Here is a 26,412-nt window from a genome sequence, read left to right as displayed (position 1 = left end):
TTATTTTATTTGCTTCATCAGCATTTGTAGCCTTCTGAAGAAGTAGTTTGTAATGGAAGAAGTTTCTAATGCGCTTTTCATTGCATCAAGAGGACTACTGACTGAATCTGACAGTTGTGCGGGAGATGTGAGTCATGTGACTAAGCTTGTTTATTAATTAAGCGTGTTTTGGCTTGACTACTGCTAACTATCGATTAGTACCTGAACGGTGTTCCGGCTTGAGTACAACACTGCATGGTCCAAAACTTTACAACCAATTACTGTACAATTAGGGAAACATGTACATGCTTTGAGTTTCTATGAGTAGTATGATGCAAGATGTCTAAGCACATAATTTTTTTTTTTATTTTTTTTTTAACATTGTTATGATCAACTGCATCTTTCAATTTGCTTTTCTGCTTTTCATCCAGAGAAGAGCTCTTTTTCCAAAGCTAGTGTATTACATCTAGCTGTTTCAGTTAATTCTAAATGTCCTAGCGATAGCGAAAGTGTATATATTAGGTTTGGCCTAACCTTAAAACAGCCAAAGACAAGATATTTTCCCCATTCTCCAGGTAAATCTCTCTAATGTCCGGTACTGTTGTGCATGTTTTCAGTCTAGTACTTCATTACTTTGTGATTATACTTTCTCAAGGAAAGAATTTTATGAAATTATAATTCTAGACATTTTGTTTTGTGAAAATGTTTTTATTTGTTTATAGTTTTACAATAACATCAAAATAAAATATACAATCTGTACTGAAGTAAATAAATACAAATAAAACCAATCAAAAAAGCATATGCTTAAATAAATAGCAGTCAACATAATTATAATGAGAGTCATATTTAAAATGAGAGTCACATGTAATTTGTTTTATGATTCAGAATTGACTATAGACTGGTCAATTAAAAATGCAGCATTATATATGTGCATAGTACACCATCTAGTACAACTACAACTAATGAATATCAGGTATACCACTCCAAAATGCCTAATGATTTCCACCACTTGCACTTTTTAATAAACTGAAAAGCCAAGGTGCCATACAGTATTGTGTATTTCAGGCAAAAACACTCGATAGCGTTTTTTTTTTTTAATCTAATCTCTGCCATTGTCGGGCAGTCACAATAAACAAAGGGCCATAGTAAAGTAATAACATTGCAAAAGTTTACTTTTTAACTTCAAATTAAATGTTTAAAAGGCAGCATTGTACAATGGTAAAAAACAAATAATTATATTATGTATGTTCCACATAACAAAAAAAAAAAAAAAAAACAAGATCACAACATCAAAAATTAAATGTTGATCACTATAGAAAACAATTCATTTGCAAGTGGTGGAAATCATGAGGCATTTTGAAGTGGTATACCTGATCTGTATCGTGCTTCCCAAAACTAAAGCAGAACTATAGATAGAGACCACTATTTGACAGCCTGTGTACATCCTAATCTGAACTTTGTATTAAATGCTAAAGTTTTGATAGTCAGAGTAAATAGGGTACCAAGGGCAGCTGTGTTGATCTTCTGAATTATTATTTTTTTTTTTTAATCTCAGAAGCCCAAACCAATGGGGTTCTTTTTTTCACTTGCTCATTTGGAAACTGTTGCGCAAATTTTGGCAAGGCGGTAAATTGGTGCAAGGCAAAACACGTTGTGATACATATTTCAAATTTTCATCAATTAAGTAATTCCTGGCAGACATGGATATATATATATTTTTTTGTCTTTGAGTACATAAAATAAATGCTTGTTTGAATATGCTGATATATGTTCCACCGCTGTGACATGATTAGATATGTGAATTTGGTTTCACATAACAGTTGTTTAGGAATGTGAAACTGATGCGATCAATAATGACACGATTTTTTCAGTCACATCGGGCAGTGTTATGCTTTGCAATGAGATTTTACAGGATCGGCCTATCGATCGCAAAGTTTAAACATGTTTAATATTTTGCGGTCACATCAGGCATTGTGCTATACCCACTCGCAAGTCTAAAAGTCAACAACCAGTTAGTTCACAGCTTTCAGACATATGACTGGAGACAGACATGCATGCATTCTATCTCTATTAATGCACACACACAAGGTATTCCATTGATTTTTGTACCATGTCCGTGCCGATATCTTTTGAAAACAAGCCCTGACTGCTCCATAACCATTGTACTTTTTAACTGTTAGGTTAAATATTTATACAATACAGTACTTAAAAACTGGTGCTATAACCGTGATTAATTTAATATTAATAGTGATTTAATTCAATTATATCAAATAACATTTTTATTTACAATGAAGGGAAAACATAATACTGTGCATGTTTTCATTATAAGCATGTGGGCAACACAGTATGTTCCCTACATTGTAAATAAAAATGTGATTAGATGTAGTTTACTTAAAACACTATTATAATAAATGAATCGTGGTTGTAACACCAGTTTTTAAGTATTCTGTAAATGTTACTGTAACAGTTAAAAAGTACAATGCTTATGGGGCTGTCCTGGCCTGTTTTCAAAAGATTGGCATGGACATTATATACAAACCAATGGAATTCCTTGTGTGTGTGTGTGTGTGTGTGTATTAATAGAGAGAATATATGCATGTCTCCAGTCATATGTGGTTTTCACAATCACGCCGCCTTCTAGCAAAAATTGTAGCTATTACTGTCATAGCCTTATGTTTTCACCTATTGTCATTGATTTGCCCCATTGCCACTGTACTTAATGCATCCAGGGCAGGCCAAACATCAAAAAAAATCACAACTTGTGAGTCCCTTCCTGTGATTTCAGTTGGGCAGTGTGTGATGCCCAGTCGCAAAGATTTCTTTGTGATGCAGTCTCCTCCTTTGAGATGCGATGGTCACATTGGGCAGTGTGTTCCGGGCTTTATTTAAGCATTAATTGACCACGCCATCAGTTAGTTCTCCCACGCCGAGGGCAATTATCTACAGGTGTTGACCTCTGCAGAGGATATTAATGCTATTTTAAACTGCCTATAAAGTTGTTTTTTAAATGTGTTTTTATGTTTGTTTGTCTGCAGTTCTAAGGATCCATTAGCTTTTAGAGGGCATCTGTTTTTGGGATAATGACTTCTCTACTTGGAACCTGATTAACTAAGACAATCTGTGAGGCTTCTAATATCTAATAATCTCTGTTTAACATTTGTTAAATAAAAACGTGGTTTCAAAGTGAAATAGACAGACAGGGCTGTTTAATCCCGGTAAAGTTACTGACCGTAGCTTGGGGCCCACAATGAGCTGAGCACTGTATCACTCAAAATTATTGGATGGGCAGGTATATTATGGTCATATATGTCTGTGTACACACTTCTATGTACATATGGTGGATGGTCATCTGGTTTTTAATAATATTGATGGCTCCATTTTTTTATATATACAGCATGATGGCGTACTAACACATTTGTTCATTAGTGTATTAGTGAGTACATGATTATAATACAAATGTTACATGATAGTGTTGTTTCTGACAGTATGCTCCTTTAAATTAAATAAGACATATCAAGTTTTTTTTTTATCCTGTTTATGTAAAATGAATATCATTCCCAAACTTGAGTAATGTAATGAGTAATGGTTAAAAAAAAAATAGATTTTTAGTTTTGTTTAATGGATGTAAACATTCTGCATTAGTCATGCTGTAAAACAAAATGTAATGCTGGAAATAAAACCGGACTCTATTGATCTATTTCCCAACTGCACAGGGGGTCAGCTGCCAAATGACAGACGGCATGTTGTGTTGTCTTCGGGTACCCTGCGGATCACTCATGTGGCCCTACACGATCAGGGGCAGTATGAATGCCAGGCAGTCAGTGTGGCTGGGGTGAAGAGATTGCTTGTGCAGCTGGCCGTGCAACCCAAAGGTAAAATGGCTGTTTTGTACATCTGTTCTGAATGTGAGATAATGCAACCCTGAATTAATTTGACATGCTTCTGTCAAACATGCGTTATATGCACATATTACTGACATATTTTAGTCTCATCTAGTAGAAAATGGATACGATCAAATTTAGAACAATTGCTACTCGGGCTGAAACAGCTCAGCATGATACTTGTTGTAGGTCAGTGTTTGTTTTGTCTGTTTTCGTTTGGCCATCGTGGTGTTTGTTTTTGTATAACTGTTTTGTTTATATATTTACTTTGTAATACATCAGCGCATGTACTCACAGTACGGCGTCTCTGAATTTCCTGGTCTGACATCACCCGCAAGCAATCTTGCCACACGGTATAGGAATTATTAAGAATGGATGTTCACTTTGTACTCGTTTTAAGTGAATGCAAAATGTAAGGTTTGTGTTCAACTGTTTATGTACAGTAGCAATAAACACAGCTCTTGCAGGTGTGTGGGGTGATGTCGTTTTATGCAATTGCCAGCTGGCACAGAATATTACATAGTGTGGCACCTCTTTTGGAACAAAAAAATAAATACATTATATTTATTTACTGTAAATAAATACATTATACATTTTGTAATAATAATAATAATAATAATAATAATAATAATAATAATAATAATATTTGACTTTGCATTGCAGCCCTGCCATTGTTCACCCATGAGCCTCAGGATGCTATGGCTGAAGTGGGCCAGGATGTGGAGATACGCTGCAGTACTCAAGGAGAACCTCAGCCTGCCATTACCTGGACAAAAGTTGGGATCCTACTACTTTATAAGAATTATTGATATGAACAGCAGGCAGATTGTAATCATTTGACACATACGGCATCATTATTAACAATTATAAAAAATAAAAAAATAAATCAGTTTTTAATTCAGTACTGACCAATCCGATCTGACGCTTATCAGCACAATTTGCTAGTGGTAGGAGGTCATTACTTTTTTAATTTTCTATAACAATATGCTATTATATGATTTGTAGTAAGTGTTGGATAGATCAAAGGGTTGCAATGAGTGTAGTGTGGCCTAGTGGTCAAAGCTAATGCATGCAAGCTGAGGGGCAAGTTTGAAATTCTGAGATGACCTATTATGAGGTATCATAATTTAGAAATATATTCTTTAGAAAATGTCCAGTTTTAACAGTAGAAATTACACACTCAATTATGAATTGCATTTCTTTTTCAGGATGGTGTTCAAATCACAGAAAGTGGAAAGTTCCATATCAGCACTGAAGGAACCCTTACTATTAGGGATATTGGTCAAGCAGACAGGGGGAGATATGAGTGTATGGCACGGAATACCATTGGTCAGTCAACAACTAGCATGGTGCTAAGTGTTACATGTAAGTAATATTGTGCCACTGTTATTTCAATTAAGGAAATCATACTGTAGAATGTATGAACGTCAGACACTTTTACTCTATATACAGCTGAATAAATGAATAACAAAATACCCAACTTGCAGAAGACAGATTTTTCATTTTGTTTTACAATACCGTTATTACAGAATTAAAGTACAGAATTTTTGTGTGAATTTTCCCATAATGTCTCAAATGTCTCAAACAGCAGAACCCCTTGCAAAATGTACAAGAAACAATGTTGATTTTCTGTTCCCACAATATGCCACTAATTTCAATAACACCAACAGCATTGTTACAAGAATTGCATATATTACAATGTTTAGAAGAAAAAATATCTTTCTCCCATGAAAATATCAAAACAATCAGGACTATACTGAAGAACAATATCCTAGATATGGCAAAGGTAAAATAATGTGTTTCTTGTAACTGTAACACTTTAATATTGCATAGGAAGGTTATAAAAAGTTACAAAAAAAGTCCAGATTTAATTTAAAGGAAAGTTTTTGGGTTAAGTATTTTGAATGAATGTTTGTAACGAAAGCAAAAAGGTTGTAACAATATAAAAACAATTTAGCAGTGTATATTGTTTACTTCACCTTTGTGTAAACCAATTACATTAACCAAATTAAACATTCTTTTTTTTCACTTTCAGTTCGAGCGGGAAAGCGTGTGGGTGATAGCTTTGTGGAACCATCCTTTCATGATGCAACTCAAAGGGTTGACAATGCAATCAATTCCACCCGCAGAGATTTATTTGATAGGTAAGAATTAAAACCCTGGTTTCTTATTTTAATTTACTGCACTGAAAACATGATAAGTAATTGGATTGTGTGTTTTTTCATAAGGAACACACTGAGCTGTCATGACTGGGTAGTAATGACCACCTTGTGTCTAGTGATAATTGAAGTGTGAGGGTTTTGTGAAGTTTTATTTTAATGAACACAAGTTGGAAAGTTCTGTTTACATATCAGCATTTATAAGACTCATTATATTCTAATTCTGGTTGCAGTTGGGAGGGCTGTGATTATGGCAGCACAGGATTATAATTAATACAAATTTTATTCCCCTGACTGTAATGCATTAAATGTACATTTAACACTCGGGTAGGAGCATCGAGGTTCTTGCTCTGTAACTCGGACAACAATTCTGATTTAAAACAAAAAAACAAACAAACAAACAAAAAACATTACTGGATCAAGCAAGAGATACATTATTGTGTTATAATATACTCTGACTCACACATTATTAGATTAAAATTCATATCTTTATTTATTTAAAACGTTTCTGTGATGTCACCCTTTGATTTTTTGATTGATTCATTCTACACATCTTATAACTAAAGTGGCCTAGCAGCTTTGAAGAGAAAGGGAGTGCAGGACAAATATATTGTTGATTAACAAAGCCACAGAAAACTGTTGAGTCATCAATGAAATCACAGTCAGAATAATTCAACAGAAAAGCGAATACCATTTTATTATGCAGCAATCATTTAAACAATTAGTTAATTATAATATTACACGTTTCAAACGTAACACTTAGAAAAGGGCTTGCAGATTCAGTTTAGCATTTTATATTGTTTGCTAAAAGTAATACAATTAAACATTAACATTCTGTAAAAAAAGCTTTCATAATTACAAATTCATTTCCACACAAACACACCTCTTCTAATTTTAATTTCACACATCTTCTGGACAAGTTCAGGAACAACAGCAATTTCAACATCACAGCAAATCTCTATCAGTTGCATAGATTTGAACTCAGCTTTTTCATTTCTTTTTGTTTAATCATTTTTCAAACAGGCTTACAGCCAAGTTATATTTTGCCTGAGTACTTCTTGAAAATCGATCACTGGCAATGTTATTTAGGTCTTAATCTGTTTTAGGTTCGGCAAAACCATCAGTAACTTTATTGTCCATTCCTGGTTCATCTTCCTTTCATTTAGCTTTTTTATTTTCATAAAGCCACTTCAATATTCTACTGCTAAAACATAGTTCTCACTGCTCTCTTCACTTGCAACAGTCACTTTTTAAAGTGTGATTTCAGACTCAAACTCTGAGCTACTTATGACAACATTCCCACAATAATTTAACTGTTTGAACTAAGCATAACAAAAGAGCAAAAAACAAATCCAATTATGACATTAGCAATCAATTGATTCTCGTTGTGGAACAAGTATCAATTGGGAAGGCATCTCTTACATAATAATATATTCATGATCAGTATTTGTAGGAATACACTTTTACTGGTATGACAAAATAAGACAAGTGATATAGAAAAATATACTCATTACTGGAAAATTAAAAAAGAAAAATCAATAAAAGTAATGTCAAACTAACTAGTTTTTGACAACTTTTAATCCGTTACTCAGTATACGTCAGCATTCGACGGTTATCAAGTAAGCAACATTCAGAATGTCTTGGGGGCATTCTGTCATTGTTTGTTTGAAAGAATAAAAAGATTAAAAGGCTTCAACAAATGAAAAAAAAATACAAAAAAGGTCTGCCATGTACGACTCAGATAATGACTGAATGTATAGGGCAATGCTTAGGCTTCTTAAACATTATGAACTGTATGTTGGGTTCTTTCATAGTATTGGGGATTTTAAAAGCTCTAAAAGGGAGGTACTGACAGAGTGAAATAAGCAATCATCTTTAAAATATTATATTGCAGATTTTGCAGTTTACAGTGCCACAAGGCTAATTTTCCAATTCCACTTATATCCCTGTAAGGGGAGCATATGTGAGTGCAAATCCACTGCCGCCCCCTCACCCTTCTATTAATATTTAATGAACCATTTAAGCTGGCAACCTTTCAGTGTTCTGGAAACTTCTCAGGCAAAATCAAATGACAGCACAACTTTGACCTGAGACCTAAGATGGCCACCATATTGAGGTTTTCTGGATTACAAAGATGCTGGGAGATGTTGGCTTTATATCTGGTACACATGTATTCTGTGGTTCCCTAGCTTGTTGGTCGTGGGTGTTGACCCCTTAAGTGTCAGTTTTTGTACAAATCGAGCCCTGTCACGTTGCCAGTTTTTAGTAGTGACTTTATAAACCCTGCATGCTTAATGTGTTGGTGACTATGAAACTGACCTCTGACCTAATATGGTGCCTATACTCAGGTCATGTCTTAACTTAAGTTCCATTACAGGTGATGTCCAGTAGACATGTTCACTGTCATATTGTGGTTAACCTCTGGACATACCAATGAAGCAGATCTTTTTTACATGTCCCTATTACTTAATGTTTATAAACCATTCAATCTGCTGTTCTGTTGCTGAAGATGCTGTGTTTTTGTTCACAAAAACTCCTAATTGTCGTAGTGCTGGGACGAATATGGGATTTTTACATTTGGATATTTGCTGATAATTTAAATATTCTTTTGGATATTCGTTTGTTTTCAAAAAGTAATAAAAGCCATTATATTGCTCAGAATGCACCCAGGGGGGGTAGGTGGGGGGGCAGGGGGGGGGGGGGGGGGGGGGGGGGGGGGGGGGGGGGGCGTGGCCTGTGTGTGTTTGCCTTTATTTTACAGCAAGACGTTACCATATGCAACACGTTAAAGTAGAAAAATATCCCAGGAGTAAAGAATACATTATGTAGGCCTTACTTTACCCCAGTGAATTAACTACAAAATAAAAGGATGCCAAATAGCAGTTCAGGTTAAATGTTATTTTGTTTATTCCCAAAATAAATAGTACATGAAGTTGACAACACATTCCTTGCCATTGCCGTTTCTTCACAGTAAACAGTGGCCAAAGACACATTTTCATAATGTAAGAACATGAGATTTACTTGAGCCTTTTTGTAGCTGAACAAGCAAACGAAAACTAAAATTTAACTTTAAAAACGTCAAATAAAACTAATATGGAAATGGCATTCTAAAACAAAGTTTATTACATTCCACATAACCAAAAAATATATACTGTAATATATACAATCTATATAAAACTCACAACACAACATTTCTAGCAAGTTGGGCACTGTTCAAGTGAGGTATTTCAGAATGACGTGCTTGCCTTTTTTCTGTCCCATGAGATTCTGACTCACTCTAAAGCAGCACAATGCGTTTTTGAACCAGGTGGCTTTCCGTAGAGATCACTATGCATGCGCGCACACAATCTGGTTTGTTTACTTTTTGCTGTCTAAAACTTCTGGTGAGGCATTAAATAAATGCAAGGTGTTTTTTTTTAATCATTTCTAGCGAATACGAACATCTGATTTTTGTATCCAAATACATGTAAAAAAAAAATATTTGTTTGGGAATATTCAGATATTTGTCCCAGCATTGATTTGTAGTATATAGTGCTGTGAGTTTATAACTGATAATATTGCAGCTCTTTACACTAGAGTGGAGGATCAGGTTTTAATCCATCAAGATTTCATTTTATAATGGTAACAGATGCAGTCAGATTGTACATTATGGTGACATCTAAACTAGAGCCATCTGTGCCTCACTTTATTGAACATGTTTTATTTGTTTATCTCTGTATTACATCTGAAACAAACAAATCATTTGGTTAGAGGGTTCCTATAAATTAATTTTGAATTCATTAATATTTCATTGTAATAACATGTTCTTACTCCCAGATGTTTCAGTTTGTGTAGGACAACAGTTTGTGTTTAAAATCGTGCTTGTGAAACTGTATTTTTTTTAAACTCCACAGGCGTCCTCGTACTCCCAATGACCTACTGGCCCTATTCCGCTATCCACGAGACCCTTTCACCGTTGAGACAGCAAGGGCAGGAGAGATTTTTGAACAAACCCTTTTTCTGATCCAAGAACATGTGAAGCAAGGGCTAACTGTAGACCTCAATGGCACAGGTATGTTTATAGAAGCATGACGATACAATATAATCAGACAAGTACCAGTTGAGTTATAGTGTTGAATTCCAAGAATCCAGCCCATCAGCCTAAACCTTGCCAAAATAGTAAGTACTTAACTGATCTAAACAGTGAATCAGACATGTCTAAAGGAACACAAAGAAATAACTCATTATTACCTAATGAGTATTTCTCTTATTGTCTTCTTAGAATTCCGCTACAATGACCTGGTTTCCCCACACTACCTTGACCTCATCGCCAATCTGTCAGGCTGCACTGCTCACCGACGCTTCCCAAATTGCTCAGACATCTGTTTCCATCAAAAGTACAGAACCCACGATGGCACCTGTAACAACCTTCAACATCCCATGTGGGGTTCTTCCCTGACAGCTTTTGAGAGAATCCTTAAGCCTGTCTATGAGAATGGTTTCAGCCTTCCCAGAGGGGTCAGCCAAAACAGCATGTACAATGGCCATCATCTACCAATGCCACGTCTGGTCTCCACAACCATGGTCGGCACTGAGGCCATAACTGCTGACGACCGCTTTACACATATGGTGATGCAGTGGGGTCAGTTCTTGGATCATGATCTGGACCAGACTGTTGCTGCTCTAAGCATGTCACGTTTTTCTGACGGACAGCCCTGCAGCTCTGCGTGTTCTAATGACCCCCCCTGCTTTCCCATTGTGATACCTGAAAATGACCCGCGTGTCCAGAATGCCAGGTGTATGTTCTTTGTTCGCTCCAGCCCAGTCTGTGGCAGTGGAATGACCTCAGTTCTTATGAACTCTGTGTATGCCAGAGAACAGATTAACCATCTTACCTCATATATTGACGCTTCCAATGTGTATGGAAGCAGTTTGCGTGAGTCTGAAGAGCTACGTGACTTCTCCAACCAGCTTGGCCTTTTAAAGCAAGGCACAGAAGTGTCAGGCTCTGGAAAACCTCTGCTGCCCTTTGCCATAGGACCACCCACTGAGTGTATGAGGGATGAAAATGAAAGCCCTATCCCATGCTTCCTTGCTGGGGACCACCGAGCCAACGAACAGCTGGGGCTGACTGCCATGCACACTCTGTGGTTCAGGGAGCACAACCGTATTGCACGAGAGCTGCTCAAATTGAATCCCCATTGGGACGGGGATACAGTATATCATGAAACCAGAAAAATAATAGGTGCTCAAATGCAGCACATCACCTACCAGCACTGGTTGCCCAAAATCTTGGGGGAGGTAGGTATGAAGATTATAGGGGAATACAAGAGCTATGACCCAAATGTAAATGCGGGCATACTCAATGCTTTTGCTACTGCTGCTTTCAGGTTTGGACACACTTTGATAAACCCAATTCTGTACCGTTTGAATGAGACATTTGGGGAAATCCCACAGGGTCACATTCCTCTCCACAAGGCCTTCTTCTCACCCTATAGGATTGTCCAGGAAGGTGGCATAGACCCCCTCTTGCGAGGTCTCTTTGGGGTAGCTGGTAAAATGCGGGTTCCTTCTCAACTTCTGAACATGGAGTTGACAGAGAGACTGTTTTCCATGGCCCACTCCGTGGCTCTGGACTTGGCAGCCATGAATATCCAGAGAGGCCGAGATCATGGGATCCCTCCGTACAAAGACTACAGGGTCTTCTGTAACCTAACCTCTGTTCAGGACTTTGAAGACCTAAAGAATGAGATTAAAAACCCAGAAATTAGAGAAAAGCTTAAAAGGTAAGTGACATGTTTGAACAAAATGTTTTTGATCACCTGGCCCTGCATGATTAGTTACAGGTATTTCGGTAAGTCAAGTGAAAAAAGAAACAGGGAAAACAGTAAAACAAAATTGTAAAAGGGATGAATGATTTGATTTGACAGTAATCCAGTTTGTATTTCCAAGTCAGATATAAAGTTTAATTATGGGTTTGAATGAATTAATGATCCATTGATTAATCACTTGTGAGCTTTGATCAAGTAAGAATCATTTGTCGATTTAATCTTGTTTACCTGAGTGTGGTAAACAAATATTGAGGAATTGTGAAGGGTACTTAATAGAAGGTACCCAATATTTCACAATATCTCAGAATGAAGAAACAAAATACAGCTTTCAACACTTGTTTGTCGTTGCTCTCTTTCATGGCTACTACAAGCTTATTGTATCATCTTAGTCAAAAGTAAGTTGATTTTTTTTGAGTAAGATGATAATTGACAGTGTTTAACCATGTAAGTAAAGTGCAGGTGCAAAGAAGGAAAGCAGTTTATGTTAAAATGTGCTGCTTACTGATTGAGTTTGGGGGGGGGAAATAATAATACAATAAAGTCCCAGAATTTACAAAAACAATTCTTACACAGTTCCGAAATTTACAATAACAAATGTTGCCACGGAGACCGTAAAAGTTTTTTTTGATAAACCGTGCAGATAATTTCTTGCATTGGTGAATGTTGCTTCAGTAGCTTATTTTAATATCAATACAATCGAGAAAGGAGGGGGGAAAGGGGTGAAAGAAAAAAATTACAACAGCTAACCCAGGCATCGGTCGCAGCACACAGATGGCAGCCAAGATTACCTGTGCAAGAGATCACAGGCTGCAACCCCAGTCTCACCAGGCAGCACCTCATTCAGACACGACACAGCACGCATGCAACGGTGTCAATTACATATAATCTACAAGTGAAATTGAAAATGTAATCATTAAAACATAGTTTGTGTTGTAGTTGTATTACTGATTTACAACTGAGCTGCTGTAGCTTGATGTTATGTGCCACAGTGCTTGCAGGGGCAGTGGAGGTGATATGGTACTAGTGTTTTGTCAGAGCATTACTTTGCAGCTTCAAATTAAAAAAAATATCAGCTCCTATTCCTTTGTGTAATCGTAAAAAGCATAATCAAGTTACCAAATATCTGGGAGACACAAGAATAAAGGTGACCTGGATTGGTTTTACAAACATCTCTCTGGAAGTGGTTTTCTTTCACCCATCGGCCGACAGCAATAGCATTAATACTTTGTATTGCTTGTAATTGTCTTTCAATACAATTTCATATCACTAGCAAACAGGTGTGATTAATCTATTTAATAGATTGGATGATTAATCGATCAATAGGACATGTCAAGATTAAAATCCCTAGTTTTAATACAATACATTTTGAAATAATGGGATTAATAAATAATGTGCTTGCTAACATGACTGATCTTTATCTTCTGGACATTAATCACTCAATTCTAAATGCTGTATTAAAAATATCTCCAGTGGTTTTTGTTTATCCAGTGGTACAAATGCAATACTGTTTACTTGGAAAAAAAGTTCTGAATAAGTGTAAACCATCATTATTCCATCATCACTGACTTTTAACAAAGTATTATGAAGTCAGGTAAACATTATAAGGCGGTTTCTATTGTTTAAATGCTGAACTTTGTATGGAGGTGATTAATGGCATATTCTAGTTAAAGTGCTTGATAAACATATTGCAAAATAGTCAGATGATAAAGCACAGGGTGTTGGAATGAATAACTCTGCTCTCTGGCTAGATGCCTAGTTGTTACGTAGTTAAAGGGATTCAAGGACAGATCTTTCATCTTCCAAATGTAAATATACTATGGTATTTTAAGAAGTGAAAAAAGGATAATTGTATTATACCTGTAAGTGCCCTTGTCAAATATTCCCTAGAATACATGGAAGTAAATGTTTCCCCTTCGTCCTTTTGTTGGATTTAATTCTTTATTTATTTGCTATTTGATATTATCTTAAACTAATAAGCACACTTCACATTTTAATGTTGTTGTTTTATTTTCAGTATGCACTTGAATGACTTCTGCCAACAGTGTGCCTTTTTCTCCCAAATCTGTGTTTAAAATGTTTAGGTTGTATGGTACTCCCTTGAATATTGACCTTTGGCCTGCAATGATGGTGGAGGATCTTATTCCTGGAACTAGAGTGGGGCCTGCCCTCATGTGTCTGTTTGTTACACAGTTTCAGCGACTCAGGAATGGAGACAGGTAACAATATCTTCCTATAAAATTAAAGCCATAATAGTATTATAAATACTAAACCTAAAGGAACTCAAGCTTGGTTCAAAGTAGTTGAGAAACAATTATTATCTATTGGGGGGTGGGGGGTGGGATTTACAACGTATGTGATTAAAGAACAAAACAGTAGTTTGAATAATTTAATTTTAACATCGTAAGCTCTGGCTGATTAATCCTGCACCAAGTTATCCAAAGGTTTTCATTGTTAGTCCTTTGGGCGTAATACTGTTAGCTTGACCAGCTAACTTCTGATGTGGTGCAATATTATTGGCTAACCATGATAATCTGCACCAAAGCAGACATCTATAGAGCTGCAGCCAAGCAAGTTTACTAAATATTACTCTTTAAGCTAGAAAGACTTTAACAGTATTTACCCGTACTGAACAAATTCTAAGAACCAACAGCAGGCTATAGAAGGAGTACAAACTATTTAACTTTTGCTAGGGATCAAGATTTATGAAGAGGGGTTTCATATTGTCTATTTATTGAATGGGTGCCTGTATTAATATACAATTTAACCTTTGGAAAATGAAGTATAACTATGAAGTCATTAATTAGACTCTGATAACAATCAAAAATGGCAATGTAAAAATTAAAAGTCATGAACACTTTTTTAAGGCATCACTTCCTGTGTGTTTGCACATGATCAGGAAGTTCAGCAGTATATGTATTCAATTCTAGTTAAGTAAACCTGTGTTGGTTTGCTTCCCTGCTGACTGGCATATTAAAATACAAACTAGTCAAAGAAAACTAGTTTCCAGATGTAAACTAGCAACAGCAAAACTCCCGTTAGCTCCCGTAAGCAACTATATGACATACTGCAGGTTTGCGACAATGATTTGTTCACCTACTGTTGGTATAGTCTACTCCTACCATCTGTTGTCTGCTCCAAAACATTTTAAAAATGATGCAGAGAAAAACTTACACATATGAAGCAGCAGCTACAAAATGACATGGAACAAATTCACATGCAAAGAAGTATTGATCAGTTTATCTCTGTCTTAATTGAATGGAGAGAATGTCTTGTTAAGAATGTTGATTTAAAGGAAATCCTGTCTGTATATATAGACGCTTGATTGACATGCTGTTACCCAATCAAAATTAAACCCTATGCATGGAATTGTTGCTTCTGCATTCACTAGGTTATGGTATGAAAACCCAGGAGTGTTTACCCCGGCTCAGCTCACACAGCTTAAACAGGCCTCCTTAGCTCGTGTCCTGTGTGACAATGGGGATAATATCCAACAAGTCCAGCCAGATGTCTTCTTAAAAGCAGATTACCCTCAAGGATATTTGTCCTGTGAGGAGATCAGTAGGATTGATCTGAGAATGTGGCAAGATTGCTGTGATGGTAAGTCAGTGAATCACAAATTCCACTGAACTTTTAAGTGCTTTTGGAGCGTGGGTGGTGTGAAGCAATATTAAACTTGTGTTGTCCCATGTTTACTGTGTAAAGGTACAATGAAATCACTACAACTCAGCTATACATAAAGCAAATAAAGGAAGGGTCACTTCTGTTGGCTGTTTTGAATGTACATACAACCTTGATAAATAGCAGTACACATTAAATATTCCTCCTCTTTAACATGTATATTGATTTCCTTATATATGTTTGTGGCAAAGTGCCCGCCCCTGTGTGTATTTTGTGTTGTGTGTTAATGTTGGTGTATAGTCATTGGTACACAGGATATAAATGGGTCTGTGTAACATGAGTGTTTAAAATGTATATTTGTATTTAGGCACGAGGATTGCACAGCACTTCACGTGCAAGTAAAATGTAATAATATGTGAGAACGGGGAATTGCACTTTATTAATTCACGTGCAGTTGTACCGCGACTCCAATTGAATGATTGATTAGCAATCGAGTCTCGGTACAGCTGCATAAAAGCAGCATGTTTTCACTCACTCGGGGTTGTGTGTTCGATGAGTGGAGAACGGGATTGGAGACGGAGGTAATTGTAATAATAATAGTAGGTAAAATTATACTGTATTTTGTCTGTATAGTCTGTTTTGTTTCTCTTTTTTTTGTTTTCGCTACAAGTGCCATGTCCTGTGTCTTGTTTGTCTTACAACCTTTTATTTTCTTTCTGTCTGTGCACTATTAAATGCTGAACGCAAGCAAGTGCTCAGCTTCCCCAAAACTCCACCGCCCTGTTGTTTATTTTCTGGTTCCTGGTTCTAGTCTGACGTCACCCACTGCAGCCATCTGTGTGACAATGTTCCTTTTACATTGCATGCTGCAAACATATCTTAGAATAGTCATGTAAAGAAAATACCTTTGCTTAATTTCACAAGAAAACGCAATGCAGACAACACGAGTTACCATCCAGTACAGTATAACTAATGCTTTTTATAATAGTAGTTTATTTAATATTTATACCCACCCAAGAGCTCCAAATTCACTAATTGTTACTAATTTCCTTTTTACGTCTGATCTCATTTCTTTATTTTTCAGCTCTGTGTTTAAATGGTTCCTGTGGATTCTCCACGTGTTTCAATTGTTTCCATGTTCACTATACAAGTATTTCACTTTTGTTTGTCTGATTTTTAATGTCTAAGCTGTCCTTTCAGCTCTTTTCAGTAGTATTACTAGTCTTCTTAATACTTTCTCTGTGCTCAACCAGCAGTACCAAAGAGTATACATAAAAGCTGTTCAGGGCAGGCACTGAGGCAAGTTGGTTACAGCCAGACATAATCATACTTTTTCTGCATTCCTACAATTTACATGTGTGGTATGCACAGATCAAAATGAAATAGCGGTCATTAGGAGATGTCAATTTTAAGCTCAGCCACAGTTAATTGACCAGAGGTTGACTTTATATTTATAGTCAACAACATTTAGTTCTTTTCACTGCTGATGTTCATTATGTGTTATTAAACTAATGTTTGCCCCTGGGTTTTAATACCTTAAATTGGCAGCTTTTTTTTTTTTTTTAATGAACAAATGCCTGTGCTGTTATGCCCGATGCTTCAGTTATATTGCTTTAAGGTTATCACATTATGTCGCAAGTCAAAAAGTATTATACCTTCCTCATTGATTTTTGAGAAGCAAAAACTTGAGTTATTAATTTTGGCAATGAAATGCAGTTATTAACTGGCCTGAACTTTTGCACAATGCAATCAACCAAGGCTGCACTTTTTGGTCATTATACTGACGTGTGTTTTGAGGAGGGCATGTCAGCAGAAATGAACATGCAAATTACACATTTTGAAAAGGCCATTCTCTAAACCTTATCTCACTATCCACATATGGCTCTACAAACCATTCGTAGAACTATATTTACTCAGAACACAAACATATGTTTATCATTTTCACCATGTGACACCACCTACCAATTTGTTCAAGTTTTTTATTTATTTATTTTTTTTCACATAATTTGGTGGCTTATCCACATGTGTCTTAAATATTGTTATTTGAGGGCCAGTAAATTAACATAAGATGATATACAACAAAGTTGACTACAGCATTTATATTAGTATATTCACTTACTGTACCTTATGGCGTCTTCTAATTATTAAGGCCATTGTGTAAGTAACCACTCTCTTAGTGCTGTAGTACAAATGTGCTTATCTGTGCTGCATAAGTATGGAACATGGCAGGCCAGTTTTGCTTGTTTGTTTACTTCCTCCACATGTTATCAGTCTTGACCCCAACAAGGATAGTGCATCGATGTTAGCCAGAATACAAATGCTGCCTCATTATGAGAGAGGCTTTGAATACCAAGATGGCATCTGCCCAACATCTAAGATTTTCTTGCAATTATATTAAAAACAAACAGCAGGATAATTTTAATAAGGTACATTACATTCACCGATATATATATATATATATATATATATATATATATATATATATATATATATATATATATATATAAAAGCTATGCCAACAATTTAAAAAACTTATATAAATAAGAAAAAATCCAATAACCTTAAGATGCTGAAAGTGAAAATCTGTGTTACAGCACAGTTGAAACATACCAATCTTCCCCAGGCCATCACAGCAGTTTAAAAACCTGCATCACAGCATGCAGTGCAGAACAGAAACATGTGTGTATGTGGAATTTGATACATTGCAGAACCAAAATACATTAGACAGATATTTTCATGGCATGGTTTTTGAAGACATTTTATACAAAAAAGAGGGCTTTAAATTACTTAGAAATATTTTAGTAAAAGTGGTTTGGCTTTTGTCATGTCGCTGCTACTTTCAGGCTTCTGGTTGATTCTGCACCAGCTGCACCAACGTCTATTTCATCTTGCCAGTCTGGTGTCATATCTCATACCTCATACCTCATGCCTCATGCCGAGGGTAGCAAGACCTCTTGGTCGAGGCGAGTTTAAATAGTGATGGGAAGGTGATTTGAAGTTTACAGTTAGTCTTATTCACGTTAGGTAACATACACATGCTTTATCATACCTGAGGCAACTTTAGTTTAGTGTTTTACAAATTATTACATTTTCTGAACAGTGGGGGATCTTAATCCTGCTAAGGTTTACCCCAAAGAGCAGGTTTATGAATTGTTGATGGCTATATTAAGATAAGTCTCTGTTTATAATAATGTAACAAACCAAATATGTTTTTGTCCAGAGTTGTATGTGTTAAGCGTTTCTGTGCTTTTATTCTGATTTAGTGTGTCCTTTTTTTCTTCTATTTGAATGAATACATTTTCATAAGTATCTTTGTTACAGCTTGAATCAGATTCATGTGTTTGCTTAAGTCAACTTTCTTCAATGTAATAGGAGGTACTCCATCTAATTCCAGCCCTTCTTAATTGTTATAATAATACCAGCACAATCTAAAACATGATGAAGCTGGGTCCCAAAATGTTTATCTGCTTGTTTTGGTGTATGTGGTTGAAGCAATTTAGGCTATTCCCCTGTATCAATCTACTAGTTTTTATAGACATTGCTATATATTATTGCTGTATAGTTAAAACATACTGTAAAAAAAAGTAACTTAATTTTGCAGAAAGGTAAGTATTTTGTGGCTTCTTAAATAGGCAAACAATTAGCATATTAACAGTCAAAAATCTTGTTTACTGAAGTGAGTAAGTGAAATCCGCTGTATAGATCATTCTCACAGTTCCTGGCTGCTAACAGACACTTCTTGGCCACTGAGAATCTGTACCTAATATCGACTTGGACCACCACTTTCCCTGTTCACAACATGGCATACAGCTATGGCCAAAATTTTGCATCACCTTATAGAATTAACACATTTCTGCTTCATAAAGCCGAATGAAACCTGCTGAATAATGTCACATTAACATATTGAATTACATACCGTTTTGTAGTTTTCCATCTACTTAACAAAAAGCCTACAAATTAAAAAAATGTGACATTTCAAAATCTAACATGAAATACTATACTACTATTATGGCTTCCAGTAGACTCTTGCGAAATCATTTTGTAGTTTCTTTGATGGTGTTAAATAAAAGATCTAAACTATGTTCACACAGGTTCATATATTATTTCTTAATCCTAAAAGGTGACGCAAATTTTTTGGCCATAGCTGCACAAGGTATTGGAAAGAGTCTTCAGAGCTATAAAGCCATCCAGTCATTACTATTTAATGCAACTGGTGCAGAGAGGCAGGCGGACATGCTCAATTTGATTGACATACAGGGATTGAGGGGCCAAGGAAGATACCATACAGTCTCTTTCATGTTTCTAAGACAGTTGGCAAGAAGCATAGAGCGTGGGTGTAGATTGTTTTGCTTGAGGGGGAAACTCAGCATGTGAGACTGATCTATATTTCACTTCCCAAGTGTCAAACCTAAAATACCTTCTGGAAAACAAAAAGATCTGTAAATAACAAATGGCTTTTTAAGACTGCTGTCATGCTAATTGGAGGTAAGCAAATGGGTATTAAATCATTTGCTACCTTTTTAACAAGATGTATTGGAATTACACTGTTTAGGAGAGGTACTTGTTGACTAGGTTGTCATGCTCTTGTACCACTTTTTTCTGAATCTTGTCTTTGTTCTCAGATTGTAGATCCCGGGGACAGTTCAGTGCACTGTCCCAACACTTCCACAGCAAACGCTCTGCAGACCACAGCTATCCTCTAGTGAAGCAACAGGGAAATGTCCAGGAAAATAAAAAACAAAAAAGGTATTTACAGCATTGTAAAATTGGAAATGTTGAGTCATTCTAAGTCAAATCAGACGGGGGCCTCAACATCACAGAATTGTGTGAAATTTGCCAAAATATTTTTGCTTCCTATCCGTACACTACAAAAATACTGTACCCTATTTCAACACTTTTTGACACTTTAAAGTAATGACCACACATTCATAATGCATTTAAGTGGAACACCACAGCTATAGCAGCTAATGCACTGGAATTCATAGGAAATGGCAGCTGTTATTCTAAAGCAGGGGTGTCAAACTCAGTTCTGCAGGGCTGCAGTGTCTTCTGGCTTTCGTTCCACTCTAAATTGCTTAATTGGTCTAATTATTTGATTAGCTGGACACATTTAAAACTTCTCTTCAGGCCTCAAAATGTTTCATAGGTAGTGTACCTTGAATCAAGTGCATTTTTAAAACCATCAACTATAAAAGACCTTGTAAAATATTAAATATGTCAAATTCAGCAAATAATTAGATCAGTTATGTTAATTGAGAGCTTAAGGTGGAATGAAAACCAAAAGACCCTGCGGCCCTTGAGGATTGGAGTTTGACACCCCTGCCCTAAAGTGTAACCCAGAATTGTACAGTACATTAACAGATCATTTGTTCTGCTAACTGATTCTACAGAAACACCATAACATGTTCTCTTTTGCTTTCCATGCTCTTTAAGCCTGATATCTGTTATTAGCTGCTGTGTCTTTGCTAATTCAAACTTTTTACATTTTTTTTTTACAGTACTTAATGTATTATGCATTTTTTTACTGTATCTTGTAAAGCGCTTTGTGATGGTATTATATAAAATAAAGATTTATAGATGAATATTTTAGAACAGATTAATGGGCACTTTAATCCCACTTTTACATAATCTGAAGATCTCTGTTTATATGTGCATATATTGATATCTAGGCAGGATTTACCAAATAGCATTTTATGAACATTTAAACATTACTTTAATTGTGGTTAAGTGGGGAATACCGTTGAATTAGGATAATTTGATACAGAATGTTTCTTGTTGTGTTGTTTTTCCAATAACATGCATTTTCTTTAATATGGTTCTTGTTCAATTGTTTGTTTCAGATTTAAGGAAGTAAGGGAAACAATCAATAATTTCACTGATTATTCAGAGGGAAATCAATTAGACTTGACTCATGATTTCAGCAGCTTTATGACTGAAATGCAGAGGACAATATCTTCTTTAAGAAAACAGGTAGGTTTGAAAATTAAATTTAAATAGAATAACCATACTGTATTTAGCATGCACTCTTACTGTACAATATTATCCCAATTTATAACAACACATACTTAAAATAGCTAGCGCCATACAATGTGCACTTATTCTAACCATGATATAATAATGTGTTATTATTATTTACCCATTTTCTCCAATGTCCCTGTTTACACAGCTTTCTAAGAATGTTTTCAGTTTAAATATTTAGCACCACCATTAACATCTGACAGATCTTAACCTTAAATCAGAATTTACTAGCAAAGATGTAAAGTACTGTAACAGGTGGTTGTGACAGGTGTGGTTATTCACTATATTGAAGAGCCGGACACAGAAGAATTTATTTTAAATCCTTCTCAGGTATGCTGATTTATTATTATACAATTATGGCAGGTGCTATTGCATGGTGCCACCACTAGGGTACCACCTAGGGTAGTGCCTAGGGCACAGTGAAATAAAGCAGGGCAAACCACATGACCGTACCAGCAATGGTAAGGTCCTGGGCACATACACAAATAGGAGTGTAAACAAGGAGTTTGTAAAAACGGCAATACAAAATTGCAAAAACAAAAACACTTTTCAAAACAAAGTTATAAAATAAAAGTTGGCCAACACAGGGGCCTGCTGTCGAAGTACACAAGCTACCCACCCCTCACTTTACTGTATGGGGATCGCTCTTGATTCCCCTAAATTAACTCTTCTCAATGGCACGGACAAGTGCCAATTTCACACACTGCAACTCGGTTTGCAGTATTAGGGTATTTTCCTTACTTGATTTGTCTGGGACTGGTCAGTTGGCAACTGGGGCACTGCACGCAAAAGAGCTGCACCCCATCACCTACCCCTGGCCAGTAGAACCGCGCCACAAGCCTCGCTTTGATTTTGAGTTACAAAATTGGCCCCATGGCTTCAAACTTGGGGTCGCTCGAGTCCCGAGCAGACTCAGTCAAACCAGCTATCGCTGCGGGCTCATCTGCTTCCGCCCCAGAACCCTCACCAACTGCCCCCAGTTGCAGGACTGCCTCCACTGTCAACCCTCATTCTTAGCGGCCTTAATGGGTTTAAATTTATAACAAAACCATGCCGGGTCGTGGAAGGGGAAAATATTTCCAGTTGGTCAGGAGGGGCTGGGGCAGGCACTAACAGTACTCTAAACTGCTCCCAGTCCCGCAACAGGGTACAACAAGCAAGGGCATAATCCTACTCGTACCTTGGCTGTACAGTCTCCAATTATAATACTCACCCGTGCCATAGGATAGGTATGGATGTGTGCCTTCCACGGTCACAGGAAGTACAAAACCTGGGGTGGTTGCGCTCATTGGGCAGACTGAACCAACTAGGTGAAGGTGAAATCGCAATCCATGGTGGGGCAGTCCCGGGAAAGATGCCCCACTTCGTGGCATGACCAACAGCTCAAGGGTTCAATTTCTAGCCCTGATGCTTCAGCAGCAGGTGCAAATGTTGGAGCTAGCGATGAAACTGAGCGGGGTTGTGGCCCTGCAGACCCTCAGCCTGGCGCATCCCGTTACTCAGGACCCGCTCCTCAGCCAATCAGGGATTCATGGTCAGCCTCCTGCAGAGGCTTGCAGGTAGATAGATAGTTTTCAGTGAAAGCCAGAATACAACAGTGTAAAACAGCTTCTGGCCACTAAAGTAATAGAGCAGAAATTTAAAAAGAAACCTCGAAGCAAGTGGGGAAATCTGAGCTGGAGGAGATTAACAGGGAAATGAAACAACAAAACAAAAATACATGTAACTGCAAAAAAAAGAGGAGGATATCAAAATTGAAAAAAAAAAAAAAAGTACCAGCATGTATATAGTACAAAGCTGAATTTAAAAAAAGCCAGTGATTACAAATAACACCCTTGACTGTACTGATTAAAAATAACTAGCCTGAGGAAATGTTTCCTATTGAAATTGATTGCAGGAACAAAATAAATGGTGTAGACACAAGGGCATTCTTACAAATGGACCCCAGGAGATTAGTTAGATCTTCTATTTGTCCCTAAAGAATGAACTTTCTTCTTGCATCATCTTATTTTTATTTTTTTAACTCACAACACCTTGCAAATGTGTTTAAAATGTGTTTTATTTTGCACCCTTTATCTTTTGTTTTTATTAACGAACTATAACACTGGGGTTTTCACGTATTGCAATTATATCTACGGAAATACCATTCAGGCATAAATCATTCAAAGTGTGATAGAATGAAATTAGCCAAGCATAATAAATAGATTGATTAATATCCAGGCCATATAAATGGTAACATTATACATATTGATTGTTGCTGGTTACTCAGCAATAATTATAATACGAACAAGAAGAGTATGCATATTCAGTTTAGTTACTCCAGAGAGCAGCAAATTCTACATTTTGAGTAGGTCCAACCTCTAATATCACATTGTGGAGACAGCACATTTCTGATGTGTTTGCCAGCAGAGTCGCCGTTTTAAGGGCACAAGTGGGACCTTTAAATGGCTGCAGATAATTTGCTAACCACAAGACTTTGCAACACTGGTCTATTGGGCATGTTCAATGTTGTGGCTGCATATAGAGCATTACAAAACCTCAGAATGTCCATAGAAACACAAACATGGAGCCAGTCTTCTATATTGAGAACAGAGAAGACATCTGTTCTCTAAACATGTATTTTACAGTAAATCACAGTAGGCATAAATTATATTTACAACTGAAGAAATTGTTTGAAAACACAATTCTATCAAACTTGTAATGATGGTACAGTAAGGAGAACAACAATAGAAAGTAATGAGGACAAACATAACAAATAAACGAGTCTCGTTGTACCTGGGATTCCAATTCCCTTTTCCCATTTTTTGTGAAGGGTTTTTTGCGTAAGAAAAGTGTGAAAAACCCTGAGAGCCTATGATCCAACCATTTTTAAGAACTGCCCATGTAAATAATAAAATAAAACTAGAAAGCAAAAGGAAATCAGGAATAGTACTTGCATAATCAATTTATCATTCCTTTAGGTAGACGTGCATGATTGTAGGAGTTTTCATTTTTTGTCCAACCCTAGTCCTGTTTACAATATATGACTTAGTAACTTGAATATTACTTAACCTTCTGAACAGATAAACAAGCTGGAGACTCGGCTGAGAAAGGATGTGTGCATGGATGGAAATGGAATCCACAGAAAAGAAGGTGAACAATGGGCAAAAGAAGCATGCACCAGCTGTCACTGTGAGGTAGGCAAAGATGTGTCCTTTTTTAATAAGCATTGCCATTCTCCTCCAGCGTAGCTGACATATATTAATGTCACCATGTTTTTTTTATTTTTTTTAGAATGGACAGATTACTTGTTTTGTAGAAACCTGTCCTCCAGCAGAGTGTTGGAAGCCCTTCAAAGTGAAAGACAGATGTTGCCCTGTTTGTTCAGTGCAAGAAAAGGGAACTGGATCTTCAGTTGGAAACTTGTAAAGACAGGATGCAGATGACTGATCATCAACTTGCATTGTCTACTGATGTTCACAAGAACCTGTCAAGCAGTTACTGTTACTGTTTACTGTATGCACTAAGCCATCAGAACTATACACGTGAAAAGCAGGGAGGATTTATTAATTCTTCCTTTCACTATTAAGACATTTTCTGCCATTGCCAAAAAAAAAAAAAAAGATTTTAGCTGCAAACTGCAGTTACTCCTGAGTTAGCATTATGTGGTTGCATTTTTTTATTTATTTTTTTTTTTTAAATTGAGGATTATAATTAAACTGTCAAGATTTTTTTTTTTTTTTTTTTTTTTTTTTTTTTTTTCACATTTATTACAATTTTAAGAGTATTATTATTAGTAGCATTAGTTTTTGTTATTGCAGGATGCACCACACACAGGATTAGCAATTTTTTTTTTCTGACAAAAAAGTTGAGGTTAGGAAGATAGCCTTTAAAATGATATTAACTAAGTATTGTTCACTGACTACAAGACAGTAGTTAACTACACTACAGTGTTACAGTAGCTGGTGAACCAAGCACCTCCTATGAGGAGAATATTTTAAAGTACCTCTTTCCTTTAGTATTCTGTAAAAGGGGACCTTTAATTTCAAAGAAAGATAAGCATTAATGGAAACATAGACATTGCTACACTATACAGAAGACGATTCAACACCCAATTTGCAGAATACACGATTTTGTTTGTCGAAATGTCAAACATAACAGAATCGGGTTGCAGTTAATCTAGAATATTTTCACAGAATAGAGCAGAGCACAGAGTAGTACAAAGTACTGCTTGCTTTGGAACAGACATTCCCACCCTCAAGGCTCTTGGTTTATACAACGAAAATGTATTTATTGTAATTTGCATATAATAGTAACATAGCTGAAAGTCACATTTAAAACCATTCTGTGTATGATAAATGGGTTCAAAACTCACAGGTCAGTTTTATTAAAGTGCGCCACAGGGTGAATTTGTCATCAGAATTTGAAACAACATTCCCTGATAATGAGAACATATTAATGAGATAATGTGACATTTGATACCAAAAAAAAAAAAAAAAAAAAGGTTGCACACTGATTCTTTAAATATATGTTATCATTCATAAAATGTAATATGCTTTGCATTTTAAATGATATGTGAATATGAGTACAAGGAAATTGCAAAACTGCTTACTCAACTAAAGTAGACATTTCAATGGCAGTTCTTCCTGGAACTGTCTAAATTCATATAAAAACACTGACAGTCTTCCTGATATTGCTTGTGAAATAACTGTACCTCGTAACAACACAAAACCAGGAATGTTCGACAAAAAATGGTGCTAAGTGTTATGCCTCAAGAAAAATAAATGATGTTTTTTTTATTTTTTATAACTGATTATACGCAAATACTGTAACATGCAAATATGTGTAAAGATTAGTTTTCAAACAGTTATTTTACAACTATATGACACAAGTTTCATACATAACACTATAGTTGAAATGTAAGCAGTGCATTTGAAAAGGGCCAGAATTGTATTTTGTTTAACAGAT

General features: G+C 36.2%; 1 protein-coding gene across 1 annotated transcript in view; it reads left to right on the top strand.

Annotated features, from left to right (window-relative positions):
* LOC121314371 (peroxidasin homolog) overlaps positions 1-25,067 on the top strand; it is an 89,056-nt gene extending 63,989 nt beyond the window's left edge. Inside the window, exons 12-23 of the mRNA XM_041247552.1 lie at positions 3,693-3,851; positions 4,524-4,636; positions 5,069-5,225; positions 5,896-6,004; positions 9,913-10,070; positions 10,281-11,784; positions 13,911-14,045; positions 15,218-15,426; positions 20,070-20,193; positions 21,288-21,417; positions 24,528-24,641; positions 24,739-25,067. Coding sequence (XP_041103486.1) covers positions 3,693-3,851; positions 4,524-4,636; positions 5,069-5,225; positions 5,896-6,004; positions 9,913-10,070; positions 10,281-11,784; positions 13,911-14,045; positions 15,218-15,426; positions 20,070-20,193; positions 21,288-21,417; positions 24,528-24,641; positions 24,739-24,873 — 3,047 coding nt within the window. The 3' untranslated portion in view covers positions 24,874-25,067. The remainder of the gene's footprint in view (positions 1-3,692; positions 3,852-4,523; positions 4,637-5,068; positions 5,226-5,895; positions 6,005-9,912; positions 10,071-10,280; positions 11,785-13,910; positions 14,046-15,217; positions 15,427-20,069; positions 20,194-21,287; positions 21,418-24,527; positions 24,642-24,738) is intronic.
* The last annotated feature ends 1,345 nt before the right edge of the window (positions 25,068-26,412 follow it).

Source organism: Polyodon spathula, chromosome 4 (genome assembly GCF_017654505.1).
Source record: "Polyodon spathula isolate WHYD16114869_AA chromosome 4, ASM1765450v1, whole genome shotgun sequence".
Lineage (NCBI taxonomy): Eukaryota > Metazoa > Chordata > Actinopteri > Acipenseriformes > Polyodontidae > Polyodon > Polyodon spathula.
This window is presented reverse-complemented; position numbering and strand designations above follow the sequence as displayed.